Source organism: Falco rusticolus, chromosome 9 (assembly GCF_015220075.1).
Source record: "Falco rusticolus isolate bFalRus1 chromosome 9, bFalRus1.pri, whole genome shotgun sequence".
Lineage (NCBI taxonomy): Eukaryota > Metazoa > Chordata > Aves > Falconiformes > Falconidae > Falco > Falco rusticolus.
The window spans coordinates 19,505,283-19,525,380 of NC_051195.1; the positions used below are offsets into that span (position 1 = coordinate 19,505,283).

Consider the following 20,098-nt stretch of genomic DNA (forward strand, 5'->3'; position numbering starts at 1 on the left):
CATGCGAGTCCAAAACAAACCATAAATCAATCTTTACAGCTTACCTCCATTAGGGACTCCGACAGCAACATCCTCCCGCTGCCAGCGCTGGGACACCTGAGGCATCGGACCCAAAAACAGGCTGGAGGGGATGCGCAAGGGGATTCCCATGCTGCTGCTGCTGCTCCAGCCAGACCCAAACCCCTGCAGATGCTAAACCCAGCAGGAACTGGTGAGTGATGAACGTGAGAGGAGCGAGCAGATTGTTTCTCTTTTTTTTTTTTATTAGACTAGGAAATATAATTTATTGCATAAAAATTAATTTGTTACAATAGGAATGCTAAACTTTATTTACAGTTCTTTAGTTTACAGAATAAACAGATGTGGTTTTTAGAGGATGCCACCAGGCCCATCCCCTGGACATATAAATATGGAAACAGATTGCAGAGCAAGAGATGGACACTGCCAGCATGACACGGACCACGGGTTTGCCTTTGCCAAAATGCCCAGACGGAGAAATCTCTGGTCACGGAGGGAGGCGTGAAGGGCTTCTGGGAGCTGGCACCCATGGAAGATGGGCACAGGTGCTCAGAGGACCAGGGTGGGGGGCAAACCCTGCCTCCTCCCTGTCCCGCTCCTGATGCAGGTTCCCTGGTCTGAAAAAAGGGGAGAAGCTCCCCAAACATGCACTTTGGCGGATCCAGGCAGCTGCTGCCCGCCAAAAGGAAGGGGAAGACAAATGCAGATGGATGGGGATGGAGGCAGAGGCACCTGCGGATGGGACGGATGGACAGACAGGTGTGTGTGCTGGTGTAGTGATCTGTGAACCAGAGACAGTGAGAATGACAGCAAGAGAGATTCAGATGCAACCCCAAAGCAGAGGATCTCATCTCACAGAGAGCACTGCGGCACTGAGAAAGGAGCCCTATAAAACACCAGCAGCCAGTTTGGTCTGTCAGCTCTTAATGTCTTTCCAAATTTGCTTACTCCCTCTTAGCTCAGAGATGGGGTCTCAGGTATCAGATGCTCGAATGCAACGTAAAGGATGGATAAAACCCTTCATTACATGATGCAGGAGCTCACCCTGTAGAAGTCTTCCCATCCAGCACAAATGAAAAACAACCCCCCTCTCCCACAGCATTGAAAACCCAGCAAGAAATGAACCCAAGAGACCCCAAAACACAACAGGGACTGGCTCTATATATTCAATCACTGCTTCAAGAACTGCTGAAAGAAATCATATCTGTGCCCGAGCAATACTGAAAACTCCCCCTGAGCCACCCTGCAAAGGCAATGCTCTCACTGGTGGCAGGGCTCCCTGAGTTTGCTCTGGTCCACAGAGCGCTTCAGGATGCTGCAGGCACCCTGCAACACCAGTCCAGGGCTTCACAGCCAGGACACTGCACATTGCAGCCTGAAACAGGACCTGCTCTCAGACCCTGCTCTTAATACTTCCACTGATGGAGAATCCACAGCCTTGCTGTGTGATCTAGTCTAATCCTGAGCTTACCTTCCCCTACTTTTTTTTTTTTTTTTAAACAGACATATTTCTAAGATAGAGCACTTACTGAGTAACTATTTCTATCTGCAGGCAATCTAAATTTTTACCTTCATTTAGACACCGTATCTTTGTAAGGAACCTTACTCCTGCCTACCCCTTGATTACTTTCTGTTCATCTCACTTCTCCATCATTTATAAAAAGTCTATTACAGGGGGGAAAAAAAGGAGCTGCAATGAGAGGATGGAAACCCAATCGCTGCTTATGATGCTGTCCCTCACATGAAAATGCTCAGCCTGGCTTGCAACTTGGAGATACCAATGTCTCCCTCCCCGAATTCCTGCTGAAATACTGCATCAAAACCCAAGATCCCAAAAATGATGCAGTTTGCAAGGGGCTGCATCCTGGCCCACCAGCCCTCTACTCTCCCCGGACCCCTCCACAAGCTGCTTATCACCTCCCTCTGACCCCCAAGCCCAGTGCTCACTACAAAATCCTGGTGGGTTTAAAACATCCCTCCTTTGGCCTGTAGGTTGGTAGGTTGGTGCAGGACTTGAAATCTTTGGTTTGTACAGAAGTTATGCAAATGAAGGCGTAGTCATCCTAAAAAGCTCCCCCAAACGATGCCAGGGAAGAATTCATTAAAAATACCCAGATCTGGACACACTCCCCTGCCAAACCCTAAATGAAGGGCAGCATCCCTCATCTCTCCTTGAAGGAGGAGGTGGACCCCTCACTCCACTGGGCATTGCTGCCAGGGAAAGGGGAGTTTGCAAGGAAAAAACTCTTGGGGAGGGTCTCAGCTGGCCCTGAACCAGAGGGGCGTAGAGGCACTTCACCCTACGGACTTCCCGGGGGTCCCAGGACATGTAAACACATTTTTCTTGACTTGAATCACACTCTTTTCCCTACAAAAGCATGTTCATTTAAATCTCTCTCTTTGCCACCCTGACCATAGCAACGCTCTTGCTCTCACACACACAAAAAAGATTTATAAATCTGTCTTTTTTTTTTTTTTTTTTTTTTTTTTTAAAAAGGACTCATCCAAAGATCTGGATAATAAATTATTTGCGTTTCCTAAGAAACTTTTTTTTTTCCTTTTTTCTTTCTTATTTGCCTTGTTATGCTGTCTGAAGCTTTTGACAGAAGCTGTTCGCCTAGATTGTACTTGTCCCTTCAATGCAGAAAGGCTATTAAAGGAGGAGGAGGGGAACCCAAACAAAGGAGAAGGAAAGCCCCCGTCCCGACTTGAGAAGCCCTAATTCCTCCCCAGGCCATGAGGAGGAGGAGGAGGAGGAGGAGGAATAGGAATGCTGCGTAACACTTGAATTGCTTGTAAACGCTGAGGATGGGTCTCTAAGGCTGACAGTGATGCGGGGAAGGAGGGAGAAGCAAAGGCCTCGGCCCTTCCTCACTCCGCCACTGCCCGGGGATGGATGTGCCTCCCTCCACCGTCAGGGAAGAGTCTCCCCCTCGCCCCCCATTTCGTCCTCCCGGCCCGCCAGCTGTGGGGAGGGAGCATCATCAGCAGTCCCCCTCTGTGGCCATGACCACCAGCATTTCGCTCTTGCCCATCTCTTCTAAGGCACTGGCCAGGGTGTTGAGATCGCCGTCGTCTTGGTGCTCGGCTTCCCATAAGTCCAGGAGCACCCCGGTGGGGCTGGCTTTGGTGGCAAAGTAGTTCAGATACCTGCAAAGGGGAAGCAGAGAGGAGGTCCAGGTTGGTGCGGTGCCCTTCAGGAATGCAACATGAACCCTGATGGAAATGCTGTAACACAAATGTCAAAGCCCTTGAGAAACCGTCTTCAATTTTTATACAGTGCTGGCATTCACGCGAAAGCAACACAAGCTTTGTTTTGCTGAAATTACCCTCCCTGCCTTCAGTCCTTGAAGGTGAAGCTAGGCAGAAACGGCACAAACAGATGCATGAATACAGATGGGTATAACCATGCACAGCTATATCCATATTTACGGGTCGACCGATATGGCTGGCCATAACTTAGCTGGATGCATGCAGCAGGAAGGGAGCACAGAGCGAAGCCCCCATGCTCGGGGCACAGGAGGGGAAAGCAATGCATGGAGAAACCCACCGGTCCATGGAAAGTTTCTGGGCGAGAAGCCTCCAGTCGTTTCCCCTGGAGTTGGGAGCATCCAGGCTGTTGCAGATCTTCTGCCGGATGGAGAGGGGGATTTTGAAGGCATAGGGTCCCAGCTGGGCAGTGGTGGCACTGCTGTGGTGGGAGCACAGGGTGTCGAAGGAGCTGGCATGCTGCAAAGGGAAGGACAGAGTGAGATGTTGCAGCACAGAGTAGCTCCTGAGCGTGTCCCCTTGCTGTCCCCCTGCCTCCCCACTGCTCACCTCTCCCAGCGTGATATGAAGCTGGAAGATCTGCCCTTCCCCTTCCACCTGCCGGACGCAGATCTTGCAGGTGAGCTCGGTGGAGGCCTGGCTGTACCTCTCCAACGTGAAGGTGCAGTGCAGGGCTCGCTGGCTGCCGCTCCAGATGTGATAGAAGGGGATTTCCTGTGGACCACAAAGCACGGGCTCAGCAAAGGCTCCCACAGCTCCCTTGAGAGATCAAACCTCCTCCAGCCACCCCACAGGGATGAGACAAGACAGAGGGACCGCACAGACAGCATCCTACCAGGAAAGACCAGAAACCTGGTCCCCCTTCCTCCTCCATCCCTCTAGGAGACAACTCTGGAGACAAAGACCAGGGCAGTCACAACCCCGTGGTGCCTGGCTGAAGATTCTGTCCCTGGTCTGGGACCCTGGCTGCCCCCACCTCAGCCCCTCACCTGGTACTTGGCCAGCAGCTTGCTCCTCCACAACGCATGGGGGATGTCATGGATGGAGAGACGCAGGTTGTGGTAGCTGTCCTTGAAGGGCAGGGACTTGGGCTCCTCCAGCAGGTACCCGCCCAGTGTTCGCTCCAGCTCCAGCACCTCCTGCGAGCAACAGGACAGGCAATGTGAGACCCAGGAGAAGAGCAGAGGCTGCTCCTCTCCCTGCTCCGTACCCAAAGCCAAGCACGTTCCTGCCAAGAGGAGCCAGCAGCAGCAAGGCCAGAACTTGTCAACTCATCTCACACACCAGCTCCACCTATAACTTGAATTGTGTAACGCGAGCATCTGTACATGCCTCTGTACTCCTCAGGCAACACAAAGGTCCAACACAAAGGTCGGGCACTCTCTTGAAGAGTGCCCACTCTTTTTGTTTTTAACACCATCCCACTGTCACATTAGTCACTCCTAGCAGAAAAATATGATCCAGGAGCCAGAGCACTGCCTACATCTCCACCTAGAGGCACTACAGCAATCCTGACGCCACAGGACAAGTCACAGAATTAAAACAGCCACTGTTTTAATTCCACACACCACCAGCCACAGGTGGTGGTCCAGGTGGCCAAAGCATCACAATTCAAGCTTCCTGTACTGCACTCGACGTCAGCACAAAACCCTCCCAGGAGGGGAGAAACATGTCTCCACGTAGGAATAACAGGATCTATAGAAAACTAAGGCAAATCACAGCAGCAAGTGTTTTTCTGCGTGGCAGAGAGAAAACCCACCCAGCAGCAGCAAAACCTCTCCTGTAACGTCTGCAGAAGTGGTACCTAGTACAGGAGCTAAGCAACATCCTCACCGTTTCCTTCGGAGAGGGTGAGGAAAGACAGAGAAAGCAGTAAACACGCTTATTATTTCACTGTGGTCACTTTGCAGGCAGTTGCATCAGGTTGCCTGCTCCCCAGGGCCAGGCCATCCAGAGAGGCATCAGGCAGCACCCTGCCACCATCGCAAACAGCTTTGGGAAGCAGGGGCAGCCCATGCTCATGTCACAAGGCAATGTTACCTTCAGAGCATCTGGCGTGTCCTCCAAGCAGTAGACCTTGAGGCTGTACTCCAGTGAGGTGCAAACAGTGGGGGCAAAGATCGCCAGCTGGAGCCTCTTGATGGCTGACCTGGAGTAGGACTCTCCCACAAAGACGTAGGTGCCAAGCTGGTCCAGCAAAATGTGGCAGGACTTGGCTTCCAACTGGCAGTAGCAGGGAGTGTTGAGGGTCTCTTCATCCAGGGTCACAACTTCCTACAGGGAGGGATGGGAAATCAAGGCTGGAGGTCAGCCCGCCGTCCAGAGGGTTGTGTTGCAGAATGCTAATGGTCTTCGCTGGCTGCAGGGGCTGGGTTCCCACCTTACCTCCCAGTTGCCCTGGTGGGACTGAGTTTTCAGCTGGTAAATCCAATCCGAGGAGCTGACATCAGCACAGTGGGGAATGGTCAGGACGACGGGGCGGCACAGGAGCAAGCCGGTGGGTCCGCAGGTCACCGCTGGGCTCAGCACTGTCTGCGTGCCTTCAGAGGGCAGGCTGGAGCGGGGAGAGGGGACACCGGTTGGAAAGAAAGTCTCACGGCAGCCAACAAGGAACAAAAGCACGGGCAGTGCAGTGTGACTTACAGGGTGCTCTCTGCCTTGTTGAGGACCAGGTACATCTCGTAGAACTTCCCCTGGGGGATGGCCCCATGGGGCACCAGCAGGCTCACTCCTAGTATGGCACACACAGGCGTTAGTCACAAAGTGAGGGACAAACTGCCAGGGAGAAATCACCCCTCCACCCCAGACAGCAGTGAGCTAGGGCAGCCCAGAGTACCCTTGGAGAAACATCTCCAGATGTTTCTTAGCTGCACCACCTGCAGGGAGGAGCCAGGCCACTGCATTAGGAAGCAAAACCACAGGATGGGTCTTTTTGCAATGCCCTGAACTGATGGCAGGGCTGGCCAGGAAAGTCCCAGGAGGCTGTGACCTCCAGCGTGAGAAGCCTGGCTTGGGAATGGCTTGCTGCCTTCCTCCCCTGAGCCAGCTTTGGGATAGAAAAGGACCACTCACAGCAGGCAAGTCTGCTGGAACAAGACCAACCCCTTGATCATTCAGCAGCCAAACATGCCCTCTTCCCCAGCCTGGGGCTTACCGGTGCCCGGTATGGTGAGCCTTCCTCCCAGGTAGCCAAACGTGCCACTGGCACTGTTGCCATGCTCCCGGGGCAAGCTGAGGAGATGCTGGGAGCCCAGGGCTTTGCTCCGCATGTTTGTGAAGTGGCCGTCCCTGGTGTTGTCCCCTGGGTAGGTGCCGGTGGCAGGGACACTCCCAAGCAGGTCCGTCCCATCGTGGAGCCCCGGCGAGGAGGAGTTGTACACCTTGATCTTGAGGTTGGGGAGGGGGTCGAGCAGGGGGGAGTTGGTCATGGGGATCTTGTCAGAGGAGTCCTGCAGGGCGTACATGGGGCCACGGTACACCCCTGCGCTGGCCGTCAGGTCCGGCTGCATCGAGGGGTGCAGCAGCTGAGGGTTATCTATGGGAGCAGGAAACTCAGATGGCATGGAGATGGCAGTGGAAACAAGGGGATGTAAAAGCACTGCTTGACTGGGAGAGATGCCTGTGAAAAGCCCTCCTTGCTCAGCAAGGAATAGAAAGCACGTAGGAGGTACAGTGGGTACAGCCTGGGCTACATTTGTCCACCTTCCACCAGGCACTTGGAAGGGAACTGCTCAGCATTACGACTAAGCAAGGAGAAGCACCCCACAGTAAATTCCCACCATGTCTGCTTTGCAGATGCTTTGCCCTGTCTCCCACCATCAACACCTGACCACCGCCACGGAGCTCTCAGTTTCCAAAAATCAGCACATTCCCCTAGAAAATAGGGCTGGGGGTCTACCAGGGACCTGTCCCCTACTGTGATTTGCAGCCTGACCTTCCTTCTGCCTGGTCTTGAGCTGGCAGGCAGGACCCGCACGGGCTATGGCTCTTACCATGCCGGGAGGTCTTGAAGTTGACAGGGTGGAAGCCTCCAGTGAGAGCAGCTGATGAGTCTGTGATGTCCGTGTCAAAGTCCCGGCATCTCCTCCGGTACACCACCACTCCCACAGCCATGAGGATCACGATGAAGACAAAAATGGCCACCACCAGCCCAGCATACAGGGCTACATCACCTGTGGCCTCCAGCACTTGGAGGGATTAAAGAAACAGAAGTGAAAAAAGAAGCACCAGAAATGCACGTCAAGCCCCACCACTGCTCCCCAACTCTACCACTACCTCAGGACGCAGGCATGAAGGGGAGAATGTGTACTGGGCCTGCTGGAAAGGCTGTGGTAGGAGGATGGAGGGTGTTTTCTAAGGAGTCCAGAAGTCAAGAGCAATGCCAGAGAATAAGATGGAGGTGAGCCCCTCAAACCTTTGGAGGACACCTTGCCACAGCACGTGCAAACTTTACCTGAGCACCAAGAATCCCAGAAACATTAAGGTCTGCTAATCTAAAGCTATCAACCCTCACACCCTGACAGAGATGACCCTGAGGGGTAAGCGTAATGCCCGGCCATGCATGCCATATATGCACCTGAGCTGTGCATCCATCCAGAAAGATCGAGAGTCACTGTATCTATATAGACACCTCTCAGCTTCCCCATCTTCCCATCCCCTGCCACAAGGCTCTTATCTTTACATGCCTGGTATAGCTTGGATATATCTGCCCAGAAAGGAGAGGGATAAAGACGGAAGGCAGAGCATGGTAAAGCGTCCAGCAGCAGCAGCTGAGCACGCTCAGCCCACCCTTCTCTCCTCCCTTCCTCCACACCTGCCTGCAACTCTTTCTTTTTTATGGTTTTGTGCTGGAGTGAAGCCCTGTCCTGAGCCTGGCAACCTCAACCGCGTTAGGCCTATGACACTGCTGGGAGGTGTCACCTCATCCCTGAGTCTCTCCACCCGGCTGCCAGAAACAGGAACCCTGCTGTGCCCTGGGACCTCTAACTTGAGGAAAAAGTCCTTGTGGGGAGGTGACAATGCCTGGAGTAGCTTTGGTGGTGTGACACCGGCTGCATCAGGGTGCACCGAGAAACTGCAGGCAGCAAAAGGGGGATGGGAGTGGGAGGGCAAAAGTGGGCTGTATATTTATAGCTTCAAGCAGAGCATGTGATTTAATGTACACAGGAGTTCTGGGGTGGGCTTTAGGCGCTCCCTCCTCCCACCCTGCCCACCCTGCTGAGGAGCCCTACCATGAGTGCAACAGAACAGAACCAAAGCAATGCCTCGCAAAGAAACAAAATGGCCATGAAATGAGCACTTACGGTGGCTTTTGGGTTCGCTTAGAACTCTTTTATCTGTTAGGGAAAACAAAGTTAGAAAACAAAAGGTGAAGGTGGCAATGGTGCAATGGGGATGAGATGAAACAGAAGGCAGGGGAGGAAGCCAGCCCGGGGGGCATGAGGAGCCCTAGCATGGTGGGGAGGAACTGGAGAGCAGCATCATTCCCCAGGGCATGCAAAAGCCAAGTAGAAGCATGGTGACAAGGACGTTCCCATGGCCAGACAGTCCCCGGGGTGCATGTCCCCAGCTAACTTTGGGCATTTCTGGCCATGGCAGCATAAAAGGGGACAGTGGTGTCACACAGCAGCAGGTGGCAGCATCGGCTGCTCAGCCTTCAACGTGCCCACTCAGTGTAGCAGAACCATTATTACCATTATTGGGCTTTTTTGTACCTGCTGCTCCAGAGCTCCTGCTGAGCAATGATCCAGGCCAGGTGTTTTCATGGTGAGGCTGAGAAACCCCTCCTGGCTTGCCCCCCGTAACCACGACCAGCCTTATTTCAGCAGAGACCCCAAATCCAGCACCATTTCAGAAGGCTTGGTGGGACATCTAGATCCCACCAAAAATCCCCAAACCTTTCTTTCCACTGGGTAAGAACTAGCTTTGAAAGGGGTGAATCCGGTTAAAAAAAACCTTGTTAAAGGCACGATGTAAAAATTAGGTGCCTTCCACAGCACTGCCTGCCCCATCAACTTCCAGGCAGTGCCAGCAATAGTGTGGCCATGTGCCAGAGCACCACAGCTGCTGGCATCATCTACGGCACCAGTCCCTGTCCACCCTCCTGCATACTCACTCTGCATGCAGAGCCCATCGGTGCAGTTTTTGGAGTCGAGGAGCACGCCGCTGCAGTCCTTGCCGCCGTTGCGGGGAGCTGGGGCGGCACACTCACGGCTGCGCCAGTGGGTGCACTCAGTGCTGCATGCTGACCACTTGCTCCACTCCGTCCATGCTCCATCCACTGTGGGCCACCAAACACAGGCATGTCAGTAAACCCCTTGGCACGGCCTCAGGGCTTGTTCCCCAGTGCTGGGATCCCTCCAGCAGCAGAAAGGTGCCAGCGCCCATCTCAGGGCTTCCAGAGACCTCTGGGGCACATTATCCCAGCAAACCCAGCCCCTGTCTGGGGAGGCTAAGTTGCATCTCTGCAGACATCTGCAGCTCTTTCAAGTCCTGGCAGACTGAAAGGTGCTTTGGACTGGTCTTCTGAGCCCCTCTCTGCTTGGGGTACACTGGGAGCACAGCTGGGCTGTGTAACCCGGGGGGACGGGCAGTGTGGGCAGACCGGTTCCCGAACCCGCCTTACCTGGGCAGAGGGTGGTGCAGGTGATTTTCTGGAAGGGCTGCCCATCACAGAAGGAGCCACCGTTCAGCGGCGCAGGATTGGTGCACGTCCGGGTGCGCTTCTGCCAGCCCCGGCCACAGCGGTTGTTGCAAGGAGACCACTCAGACCAGGTGGACCAGCCACCATTCACTGCATGAGGAGACAGACAGTTTTAACACGTCAATGGAGCCCATTTCAGCAGGATCTGGAGCTAAGCCTAGGGTTCGCTGAATCCTCTGTTCTTACATCATCTGTGACACGCTGGAACAGCTCACCCTCACGAAAAGCAAATCATGAAACTCCTTCTCATGTCACATACTCCATGCACAAGGTGCTCAAGCCTGCTTTGGTCCTTTTCCCACTTCGCAAGTATTTTTGCATCTGGCCACAACAGATCTTTGGTTTCATAGCAAAGTTCAGCCAAATGCAGCTTATTAGCTGCTTTGAGAGTCAAAGCAATCTGGCTGGGTTCAACCTCCCCTCACCTTTGTACCTAACTGAGAAGGCTTGGAAATACCTGCAGCCTGTGCAAGCTGGTAGAGGTTCCTGTTTTGCAGACATTGGCTATTGCCTAATCTAATGCAATGCTCTGGTGGGGTTTACTACTACCACTCCCAGGAAGTGCCTGTATTTCCCCTTGGCTTGGAGACAAGGTCATCAGCAAAGGTCCCCTCCCCAAGAGCAAGGGCCACTACCGTAGACAATGACAGCGGCTGTGGTGCTCCGGCGCTTGGCCACGATGTTCTTGGCCATGCAAGTGTAATTAGCAGTGTCCAAGAGCCGGGCCTGCTTGATGATGAGGTTGTGATCGATGGTGATCAGGAAGTTGGTGTCCTGGGTGGGATCGATGACATCCTCATTCCTCAGCCATTCCACCTGGCAATGCAAAGGAAGGGGTGTGTAAGGATAGCGATTAAGCTGAACAACAACTGAACACTCAGTCATGGAAAACTTGTCACAGGTTTCAGTGGAAATGCCTATCCCACATGCTCCCCACCATGAGGATCTCCAAGGGCCCCAAAGTTAAGCTAAGACACAATTGCTTAACTAGGCTGTTTGAGAATGGTGCGAGCTGATGCCATCACCAAGTGCAGGTGTGGGCAGAAGCAAGGAGAAACATCAGGTTGGAGGAGCTCAATTCACCAGCCCTGACAGAGAGCAAAAACCCCCTGGACCAGCCTATGATGTGCACTACAGCCCTCTCATCTTCATCACCAACACCACCGATACCCTCAGCACCACAACCACTGACCGGCCAACTTTGCCTCTGAATATATTTATCTCTCCTTGAAAGCTGGGCCAAACCAGGCCTGGCAGGGGTACCTTACTGCTGTTTTGGCCAAGGATGTGACGTTGTGGCTACCACCAACGCACACCTCCTGGGGGCTGACGGAGCTGTGGGCAAGGGAAGCACTGCTACTGTGCTAGGGAAACCCATCTGTATTGACCTCCTCAGCCCTTGGCTTGCACTTGTGACTGCTCCCCTTCAGAAAAATCATTGGGTGCCCCCTTGTTAGATCTTCCCTCTAACGGGTTAATGGCATAGCAGGAAGCATGGGAGGGCTGGGTTGAGCAGGTGCTGAGGTTACGTCTGTTATTAGATGTCAGAATAGCAGGTCCACTGCTCGATATAAACACTTCAGCTGAATAATGAAAGCTGACGGTCTCAGCACGAGGCCATCCATCACAGCTGCAAGCCATCTTGCAGGGATGTGTGCTGTCTCTCCCCAGGACGGGAGAGGACACCCCACTGGCCATTTTTTTGACTGCTGAGCTGCTCACCTCAGCCTGCGGCACCCCTTCAGGTGGGCGGCACTGCAGCAGGACCTCATGCTCCAGCGGGACCTCCTTGCCCAGTGGCTCCTGGTCGAAGTTCTTCCGTAGGTCTGGGAGGGAAAGGAAAACCCAGGGGTTACCAGCCCACTGCAGAAACAAGGCAACCTGCAAAACCTTGGTGGGGAGAGAGCATCACCAGGGGCCCACGACTAGGGAAGTCCCTCTGGCACAGCACAGCTAAAGCAAAACATGTCCTGGGAGGAAGGAGCCAAAGCAGCATCTTTTCCAGGATGGATCTGGGACAGCACATGCTGCTCAAAGATGATGCCTGTCCTCCTTCATGTGCTTGCAAGCTTAGAACCCCTCCTGTGTTTTCCTTTTGGGGCTAAACCTCAGCTTAACTATTGTTTTTTCAACCCTCACGTTCCCTTTCACCTCTGGACTCTGCACCAGGACACTTCTTTGTTGAAGGGAGAAAAAAATGAGATTTACACAACAGCTCCGGCTCCCACGTCAGTGCCAAAATGAATCCCCAAATATCAGGGCTATAGGGCCTTGCTGCTCAGCTCTGCCCCAGTCAGGCCTGGCTAAGCCCCAGACTCGCTGGAAACCTGGCCATCACACTGGAGCCGAAATAGGGAACGGATGCTACTGAAAAGCCAGGCTCACTCAGCAAGGGGCTGGCCAGTGCTTTGGGGAAGGGGGAGAGGCAAGAAGCTCAGCAGAGCCCCCAGGGACGTGGGAGATGTGGAAGGGTCCTGCTCCAGAGCCTTGAAAGGAGCACGAGCATCACTAGATGGTGCTGCAACCCTCTGCTACGGCACCCAGCCCTCTACAGCTGCGGCTCCGCTTGCGAAGGGCAGTGATCCCTCGGTTCGTTCCATCTGCTCGGCTGTGAGAAACACCAAGCCCTTAGCTGGGGCTGGACAAATCGGCTCCCTCAGTAGCCAGCCCTGTGCCTCGTAACATTTTCCCTGTTCTGACTAAATCCTTCAACAGCATAGCTGATTCACCAGCCACCTCCGTTTTGGATAATGTGTTGGATTATTAGCCCTCTAATAGCAAAATCTGTTTACAACTGGGGAAGCCTGGCTGTTGTCCTATAGCTTTGCCATCTCATTTGCTAAAAGAGCAAATTCAGCCGGGTAACAGCCCGATTAACTCACCCTTAATCAGGCTGACACCCGCAAACAGCAGCTTAGAGAAGTGACATATGACAGCAGGGGCTCCAGGGAGACAGAGTCGCTGATTCAGGCAAAGCGTGCAAGGTGCTAACCGCTGGGTTATTAACGATAATAAAGCACTGGGAAGAGCTGAGCACGCTGATGGGCAATGCGGTATTAACCCAGGTAGTGCCACAGCCTCTCGCCCAGGCAGGTAGGAATGATGCCTGCTCAGAAGCAAAGGTAAAGCTGTGATGGGGACCTAAGACCAGGGCCATCCAGCAAGGATGGGTCATCTCCAACTGACCAAAAAGCCCTGCTTTCAACAGGGAGCCAAATTTTGGACGCTGCCAACCCCACTCAGCTGCACCCACTGTGTCTCAGAGGTCCCAGAAAGCCAGGAATGAACAACTTGGCCACTATTTCAGCTGGTGTTGCTGACAGAAGCAGCACACACCTGGCTTGACAGCACTGCTTTTTCATCCTGGGATCCAGGGTCACACCTCAGGCTTTGCAAACAATTTCTGAATCAGTGGACTGTACCCTCTGGGACCCTTTTGGGGCTCCCAAACTGGAAAAGAAGGTGGGAGAAGGATTCATTTGAACTAAATTAACAGACTGTGAGCTGAAGCAGTGCAGGTAGGTGAACACAGCTCTTGCAGAGAAGCAGGGAGCGCTGTCAGAGGGGTCATGTCTGGGCAAGCACTACACATCCTGGGCACTTACATGCTATGCGGACGTACGCCCTGCGGCTCTTCGTGGTGCCTGCGGAGCTCCAGGCCACACACTGGCACCAGTAATCTTCTAAGCCGAAGAGCTCCTCCACCTGCTGCCGGGAGACCTCGATCTGCACCTCCCGCACCAGCATCCCTGAAAAGCGACAGAGGGATGGCATCAGCTCAGCAGGAGCACTTGGGAGAATGGAAACCGAAAGGGGCTGGTGGACACACAAAGCTCAAGGATAGAAGCAGCAGGCTGGAGGCATCTCGAAGGCATCTGGGTTTGGCACCTCTTCAAATCAGGGAGACTGTTCCCTCCAGAGGGTGACTTGGAGCTGAAGCCAAGGCAATGGCTCATGTAGAGGAGTCTTCTCTTTTTATTCTTCCCCAGTCTGGCTGGGCAGGACCAGGAGCTCTTGACCATTTCCACAGGCATCACTTCCCTCACCATCCCTCTTCCCTTGGCACCAACATCCCCATCCCTGACCAGACCCCTTCCCACCCCCCAGGGTTGAAGGATGCCTCCAAGGCTTTGCTGTGGGCAGAAACCATCTCTGTCAGCTGGCGTTTAAAGACAGATATAACAAGACAAATAAAAGATCTTAAGGAAATCATTCAACAATGATGATGCTTCATGCCCACTGACTCCAAAAAGGGTTACGTACCTCCAACAACCTCCCAGTGCCCCCGTGAAGTCTGCCAGGACACCCTGGCTGTGGCAGGGGTGCAATGACAAAGGTGGCACCACCACTTCTAGGACACAGTCCCCTGGACCACAGGATGCTGAGGCTTGCCTGACACATCAGCCCCTTATGGCATGGCTGTTGCCAAGGGCAGGAGGGACTCGGGGCTTATTTTTCCTTATTTTAAGCAATACCTGCCCTTTTTTTGCAGCTTCTATTTACAAAAAGGCCTCAATTTCACGGTGATGGAGAGCTGCATGCTCCCCAGCTGTAATTTTGTTAGCTTGCTCCCAGTGCTGCGAGGAGCAATTACTGTCTCTCTGCCACCTTCCCGCAGAAGAGCTGACAAACACGCACCAAGGAAATACAATTTATTTTGCCACTATTAAGGGGAAAAATAAAAAGAAAAGGCATTTGGGCCAAGCACTTTTGGAAAACTCTGGGCATTTTAGAAGGACCCAGGACGGAGATGGCTTGAAACCATCTCATCTCTCTGGAAAACCTTGGTGGGGTGGGGGTTGAGCTGCCTTGAAAGTTAGGGAGCATTCCGCAAATGCCCTGCTATCCCTGTAACCCCTGAAAGCAAAAAAGACTACCCAAAACTGTAGACTCAGCTTATGGCTCACAGGAGTGACTATTTAAAGGGCTTGCAGGCATTCAAACACAGCCACTCTTACTGACTGTCCCTTCTCGCCCACCTGAATTATCCTCTCTGACTTGGCCTATTTTTGCTTTCTTCCGCATGAAATTGTTTGGATGAGACGCAGTCAGCGCATTACTGATCCCAGCTCATTCAACACACGTCATCTTAAAAGTTGTTTTGGTTTTTGGTGTTTTTTTTTTTTTTTAAAGGTCCCTTTTTCCAAGCTTTTAACTGAGGACACTTTAAAAGCTGTGAACAACTAACCATGCTAACCAATCGCTTTGTGGCCAGCTCTCCCCCGTGCCCTTTGTAGCAGCTTTCCCTACAAACGGCAGGCACTGTAAATGCAGATTTTTTCAGCACAGTAAACCATTTTGGTTCCAACTCCTTTTTTCTTAGGGTAGCTGCTGGGTATATAAGCACACACCGGCACAATTTTACATGCACGGCATCACCTCCACGCTGATGGTATTGTCGGCTTGTTCACTGATAGCAGCAATACCATGTTTGAAGCCTGGGTGAAGGTGGCGTGCACCATTTCCTCCCCAAATTGCTGGCACATGTTCTGCATCTGCAGACTGGGATCTGAGAGGGAGATGCTGGTCCAAAGCAAATGAGTCCCTCCTAAAACAGGGTAAGCTCCTGCTGCACAGATTTTCTGCTCCCTTTCTGCTGTATTTTCTCCAGCCTGTTTTGCTCAAGAGTTATGTGAGGCAAGTTATTTGGTAAGGGGGATTCACCCAAGAGGTGGAGCAAATAGTGGGGCCAAGTATACAGTGCTTTTTCCATGCTGCACATCACTAAGCCATGAAAATCCCTGCTGCAGGATTCTGGGACAATCCAGAGGAGAAATGAGTCCTAACAGCATTTAGACAAATTAAGAGGGTGGAAAATCCAGTTGGAGCTGGACTATACTACTAAGACATTGCCACCGGACGAGGGAGTCCTAATCATGAACTGCAGAAAGCTGGGAGGGTAACAAAGCAGGGTCCATCATTCCCTCCTTGTCCCGGTTCAATGCTCTTCCCCCAAGCAACCACCATTGCCACACACATGGCAAATGAACCTTTGGCTTGACCCAGCGTGGCCATACGTTATAAATAAATTAATAACCCATCAGTGAAGGTTGCTTGGTCAGTAATCGGCAGTGACTTTGCCCTAGACTGCTGAGGATTTCAAATCTGGCCTCCATGAGAGCTGGGAGGTGGAGATGCACCCTGAAAAAGAGAAACAGTGCTGCCAGTCTGCCCGACAGCCTCAGGGAGAAGGGGGACAGCCTTCCTGCACGTTTTTCACCATCCTTCACAAAGAGATCCTTTGGAAGAAAACCACCTCAGGAATGGATGAAGCAACTTTAGGAGGAAAGACTCAAAAAGCTGCAGAGAAAAGAAATTATCTTCCCTTTGCAGAACAGGTTCAGAGATGAACCCAAGCAAGGACTGGCTCAGGGCTAGCACTAGATGAAGAAACGAGGAGATGCCAGGGAAGAGCAAGGCTGTGGAAAAAAAATAATCATAGGGACCAGAGGAGACTCTGTAAAAATACTTGTGCTCCTCCAGGCTGACAAAGTCTCTCCTCTAAGCCCAGCCTGCCTTCTGGGGCCAACACTGCAGCAGTTCAAAAGGCCACCTTGGTTTAAAGCCCTCCGAAGATGAGGGATGCCACGTGCTCAGGGATTTGTAGAGAACAGACCTTACATGGGAAACGTGATTGATATATCCAAGCCTCACACCTTGTTCTCATGCCGGGATGTTTCAAAGTATGGGACAAGCAACTCTGCAGAGTCCAACCCCATGGAATAAGACACCTCCTAAAATGCCTAAACCACCTTTCTCACCGCCCACCGCCCCCTCCCTCCCCACAGACACACGTATTTCAGACAGACAGCAGCTGACTTGTCCTCCGAGGCAGGGAATAGTTCATCTGCCATTAAAAGGCATTTCAAATTCTACCTGCAAATGTTCTCACTATCCATTAAACATCTAATCCCTTTGTGAACCGGAGTAAGCTACCAGCCTTTGCCACCCCTCATGGCAGTGACTCCTACGTGTTGATTAGGCATTTTCTAAGGAAGAGTTTCCTTTTCATTAATCACTTTTAAACGTGCTGCCTTTCAAATCCCATTTAACAACCTCAAGTTCTGCAAAAGGGTAAGTGTGCAAAGCACACGTGCTGATCTCCCCAAGCTTCTATATGGTACGGTGACCCATACCATCATCGTGCCTTCATCAAAGGTCTGGAAAGGGGCAGCTCCTCTACCAAAATTCATTGATGATACGGAGAGACAAGCTGTGCATGGACCAAGGAGGTAGAAAACACACAAAAGCAACCTCATGAGATTGCAGTCACCTGGGAATGATAAAAATGAATCAGAGACCTGTTGGTCTACCTGGAGGAGAATCACCTCCAGCATCGATGTGCAAGAGAGAAAAAAGCAGGAGTGCCTGGAGAGAAGAGAGGGGAAGGGCAGGCAGGGGGATGCCAGGGTGGCTTTGCTCACCGGTGACCTCGTCCAGGCTCTCCTTGGTGACGTGGTCGTTCTGGTTGACCCACTCCCCGTTGCACTTGAAGTAGATCTGGGTGGCAGGGTTGGCACGGCAGATGAGCTCCACCGGCTTGTTCTTCACGATGTAGGCATCCTGTGGCTCCAGCAGAAAGTGAGGGAGGGTCTCCGCCGGAGCTGAGGGGAAGGAGTCGGGCAGCACATCGCTGTACTCCAGCCCTGCCAGGGGAGTGAGAGGGTTGGGAGGTGCTCTTAGTCCCATTGCAGCAGGGATGTAACTCCTGCCTACGTTGTTTCATCCCTCCTTCTCCTTCCCAGGACTGCCCTGCGTACAGTGGCGTCAACAGTTCTTGCTGAGGATGCTTGGAAAAGCAAAAGAGGGCTGGAGGCTCCCAAAAAACTACGAAAAGCAAATCTCTGCTAGCTAGAGAGCTGCTGTTGTGGAGCGCACCCTGTTTTCACCTGGGTACCAGCCCCCTCATCCATACCCTGAGCCCTGGCCAACCCCAAAACCTGGGCAATCCTGCTAGAGAACACCATGAGGAAAAAAATCCAAACAAGCCAAAGTCCAGGGATAGTGACAGGGACACAGAGAGGCTCCAGAGGGGCTGGTGTCACCCATGCCAAGCCTCCCTCCTGCAGCCATGAGGAATGCACAGGCATGCTCAGAGCAAAATGATGGCAGGGGTTGTGCTGGGAATGCTGACCACAACCCCAGCACAAATCTCACACATCCCCTCTTTGGTGGAGCCGTGTTTGGGATCTCACCCCCCCACACCTCACACACACACACACACACCCCCACCCCATCAACTCTTGGATCTCAGCATCACACAGTATGGGGGGGACACCAGCAGCCTCGGCTGGTGCAGCCCCCAGGAACTTGCCATTTGCCCACCACAGGTGAGCGATTGGTTCCAGCCCTGCCACCTTCAGAGAACATCACCCAAATATGCCGCCAGGATTCACGCCATCCCACCCCAGAAACCAGACTGAGTCAGTGCCCTGGTGATCTCCATCTTCCTGCTTGTTTGTTTTCTAAAACAATCTAGATGAAAAAATAACCAGAAAAACTGATCATGTCTGCCCTGGCCAGGAAAAGAAAAGCCTTGAAAAGGGGCAAGCACCTCAGTGTTCACCCAGGGACATAATATCCTGGAAGAGAGAGAGCCTCGGGGTGCCTTGTGCCCAGCACCAGCTTGGGAAGATGCTGTGACCAACGCTGGGAGATCATCTGCAGCATCCAGCACAGGAAACCTGTTTCCAGCCATTTCTCCCGTTAAGATCAAACCCAAATATCGCAGGACTGATAATAAACGACATACACAGCCTGGGATGCTACTGCTTAACCTGTTGTTTCTGGGCATCTCACTAGCAGTCAGGTCACATCATGAGGCTTTTCTTTACACCTAAAAGAGTTATGAGGTTTTCCTCCTCCTCTCTTCCCCCAGTGAGAGCTGTGATTCTCAGCTCCAGGCACCGCAGCGTGCAGGAAAACAGTAAATATCCCCAGCCCTGCGATAACATCTCCAGAGCTGGCAAGGAAGAAAGGAGCCCACTCCCTTAGTCACCCTTGGCAAGGAGCAGTGCTGCACGGAGAGAATCAGAGAATTCCAAGAGGTAAGGAGAAGAAGAAAAAAATAATCAGATGCATCAAGAAAACAACACGACCAAGCTGCCTCCCAAGCAAAAGTCAGCGAGGGAAAAAAACACACGAGGTCAGTCGTTTAAAATCCATTTAGGAAAATTGACTTTCCATTTCCATTTAACACAGCACTAAGGGAGAGCGGTAGGACATTTGTCATAATCCATTAACTGCTCTTTTGGAAACAATGAATTAAACTCCGGGCTAATTTCTCTCTTGCTCTGGCTGGCTCTTCCTCACCTCTCCACTGCTGGCCATTTCCTCCCCCATCTCATTTGCCGACCTGTAATTTTCCCAGGGCCACGTTGCGGACAGGGGGATGGAGGCGTGAGGAGGTGCAAGCCCCCCCCCTCCCCGAACAGTCCCACACTTATCCCTGTGCTCACATCAGGCCACTGGTCCTGCTCCCCTGTCCTGCTGAGCAGCCTCTTACCTGTATCACAGCAGTAAATAACACTTTTTTTTCTTTTTCAATTTACTATTCAATTTTGTATCCACTGAGTTGTTGTTTTCTTGGTTGTTTGTTTTTCTTTTTTTTTTTTTTTAAACCACTTCAATGCCACAAATCTAAATTTGCTGGCAAAGGGGCTGGCAGGAGATAATCTAGCTGGCAACAGAGGCAGCCAGCAAAACTTCACTCATGGGCTCATGTGAAAATCTCTCCAAAATGATGCTCTCTGCATCCCTGCAGTGTGCAGCCTGTGAAGTCGGACCCGAGCTCAGCAGGTGGGAAAGGGCGCGGGTAGCGTGGGCTGCACAACACCCTCCAACAACCACTGGTGCAATGCCTGGGGTGCTCATCTGCCACCCATCCCCAGGACAGAGGTGGCTCCCCCCTGCCAGCTCTGTCCCAGGCCAGCCTCTGTCCCCGTCAGACACCACTGAGGGCAGTGGTAGAGATGGTATTTACTCCAAGATGTACTATCCCTGGCCATAATGTGGGCCTGAAACTCCTCATTAAGTTTTTCTGCATCTGTGCCAGCTGCTTTTTATTTCTTTTCTTTCTTCCTTTTTTCTGCGCTTCCCCCCCCCCCC

The 20,098-nt window shown here is 52.4% G+C and overlaps 1 protein-coding gene across 3 annotated transcripts in view; it reads right to left on the reverse strand.

Annotated features, from left to right (window-relative positions):
* Positions 1 to 242: 242 nt before the first annotated feature.
* UNC5B (unc-5 netrin receptor B) overlaps positions 243 to 20,098 on the reverse strand; it is a 57,720-nt gene continuing 37,864 nt past the window's right edge. For 2 of the 3 annotated variants that reach the window (XM_037400846.1, XM_037400844.1), the window contains exons 2-17: positions 17,416 to 17,637; positions 13,597 to 13,740; positions 11,714 to 11,817; positions 10,627 to 10,807; positions 9,914 to 10,081; positions 9,404 to 9,568; positions 8,592 to 8,624; positions 7,281 to 7,475; positions 6,443 to 6,823; positions 5,932 to 6,019; positions 5,674 to 5,842; positions 5,329 to 5,562; positions 4,278 to 4,427; positions 3,838 to 4,002; positions 3,569 to 3,747; positions 243 to 3,168 (exon numbers count right to left, since the gene is read on the reverse strand). In XM_037400846.1, coding sequence (XP_037256743.1) covers positions 3,003 to 3,168; positions 3,569 to 3,747; positions 3,838 to 4,002; positions 4,278 to 4,427; positions 5,329 to 5,562; positions 5,674 to 5,842; positions 5,932 to 6,019; positions 6,443 to 6,823; positions 7,281 to 7,475; positions 8,592 to 8,624; positions 9,404 to 9,568; positions 9,914 to 10,081; positions 10,627 to 10,807; positions 11,714 to 11,817; positions 13,597 to 13,738 — 2,520 coding nt within the window. In that variant the 5' untranslated portion in view covers positions 13,739 to 13,740; positions 17,416 to 17,637 and the 3' untranslated portion in view covers positions 243 to 3,002. The remainder of the gene's footprint in view (positions 3,169 to 3,568; positions 3,748 to 3,837; positions 4,003 to 4,277; positions 4,428 to 5,328; positions 5,563 to 5,673; positions 5,843 to 5,931; positions 6,020 to 6,442; positions 6,824 to 7,280; positions 7,476 to 8,591; positions 8,625 to 9,403; positions 9,569 to 9,913; positions 10,082 to 10,626; positions 10,808 to 11,713; positions 11,818 to 13,596; positions 13,741 to 17,415; positions 17,638 to 20,098) is intronic. The other variant, XM_037400845.1, reaches the window with a different exon arrangement.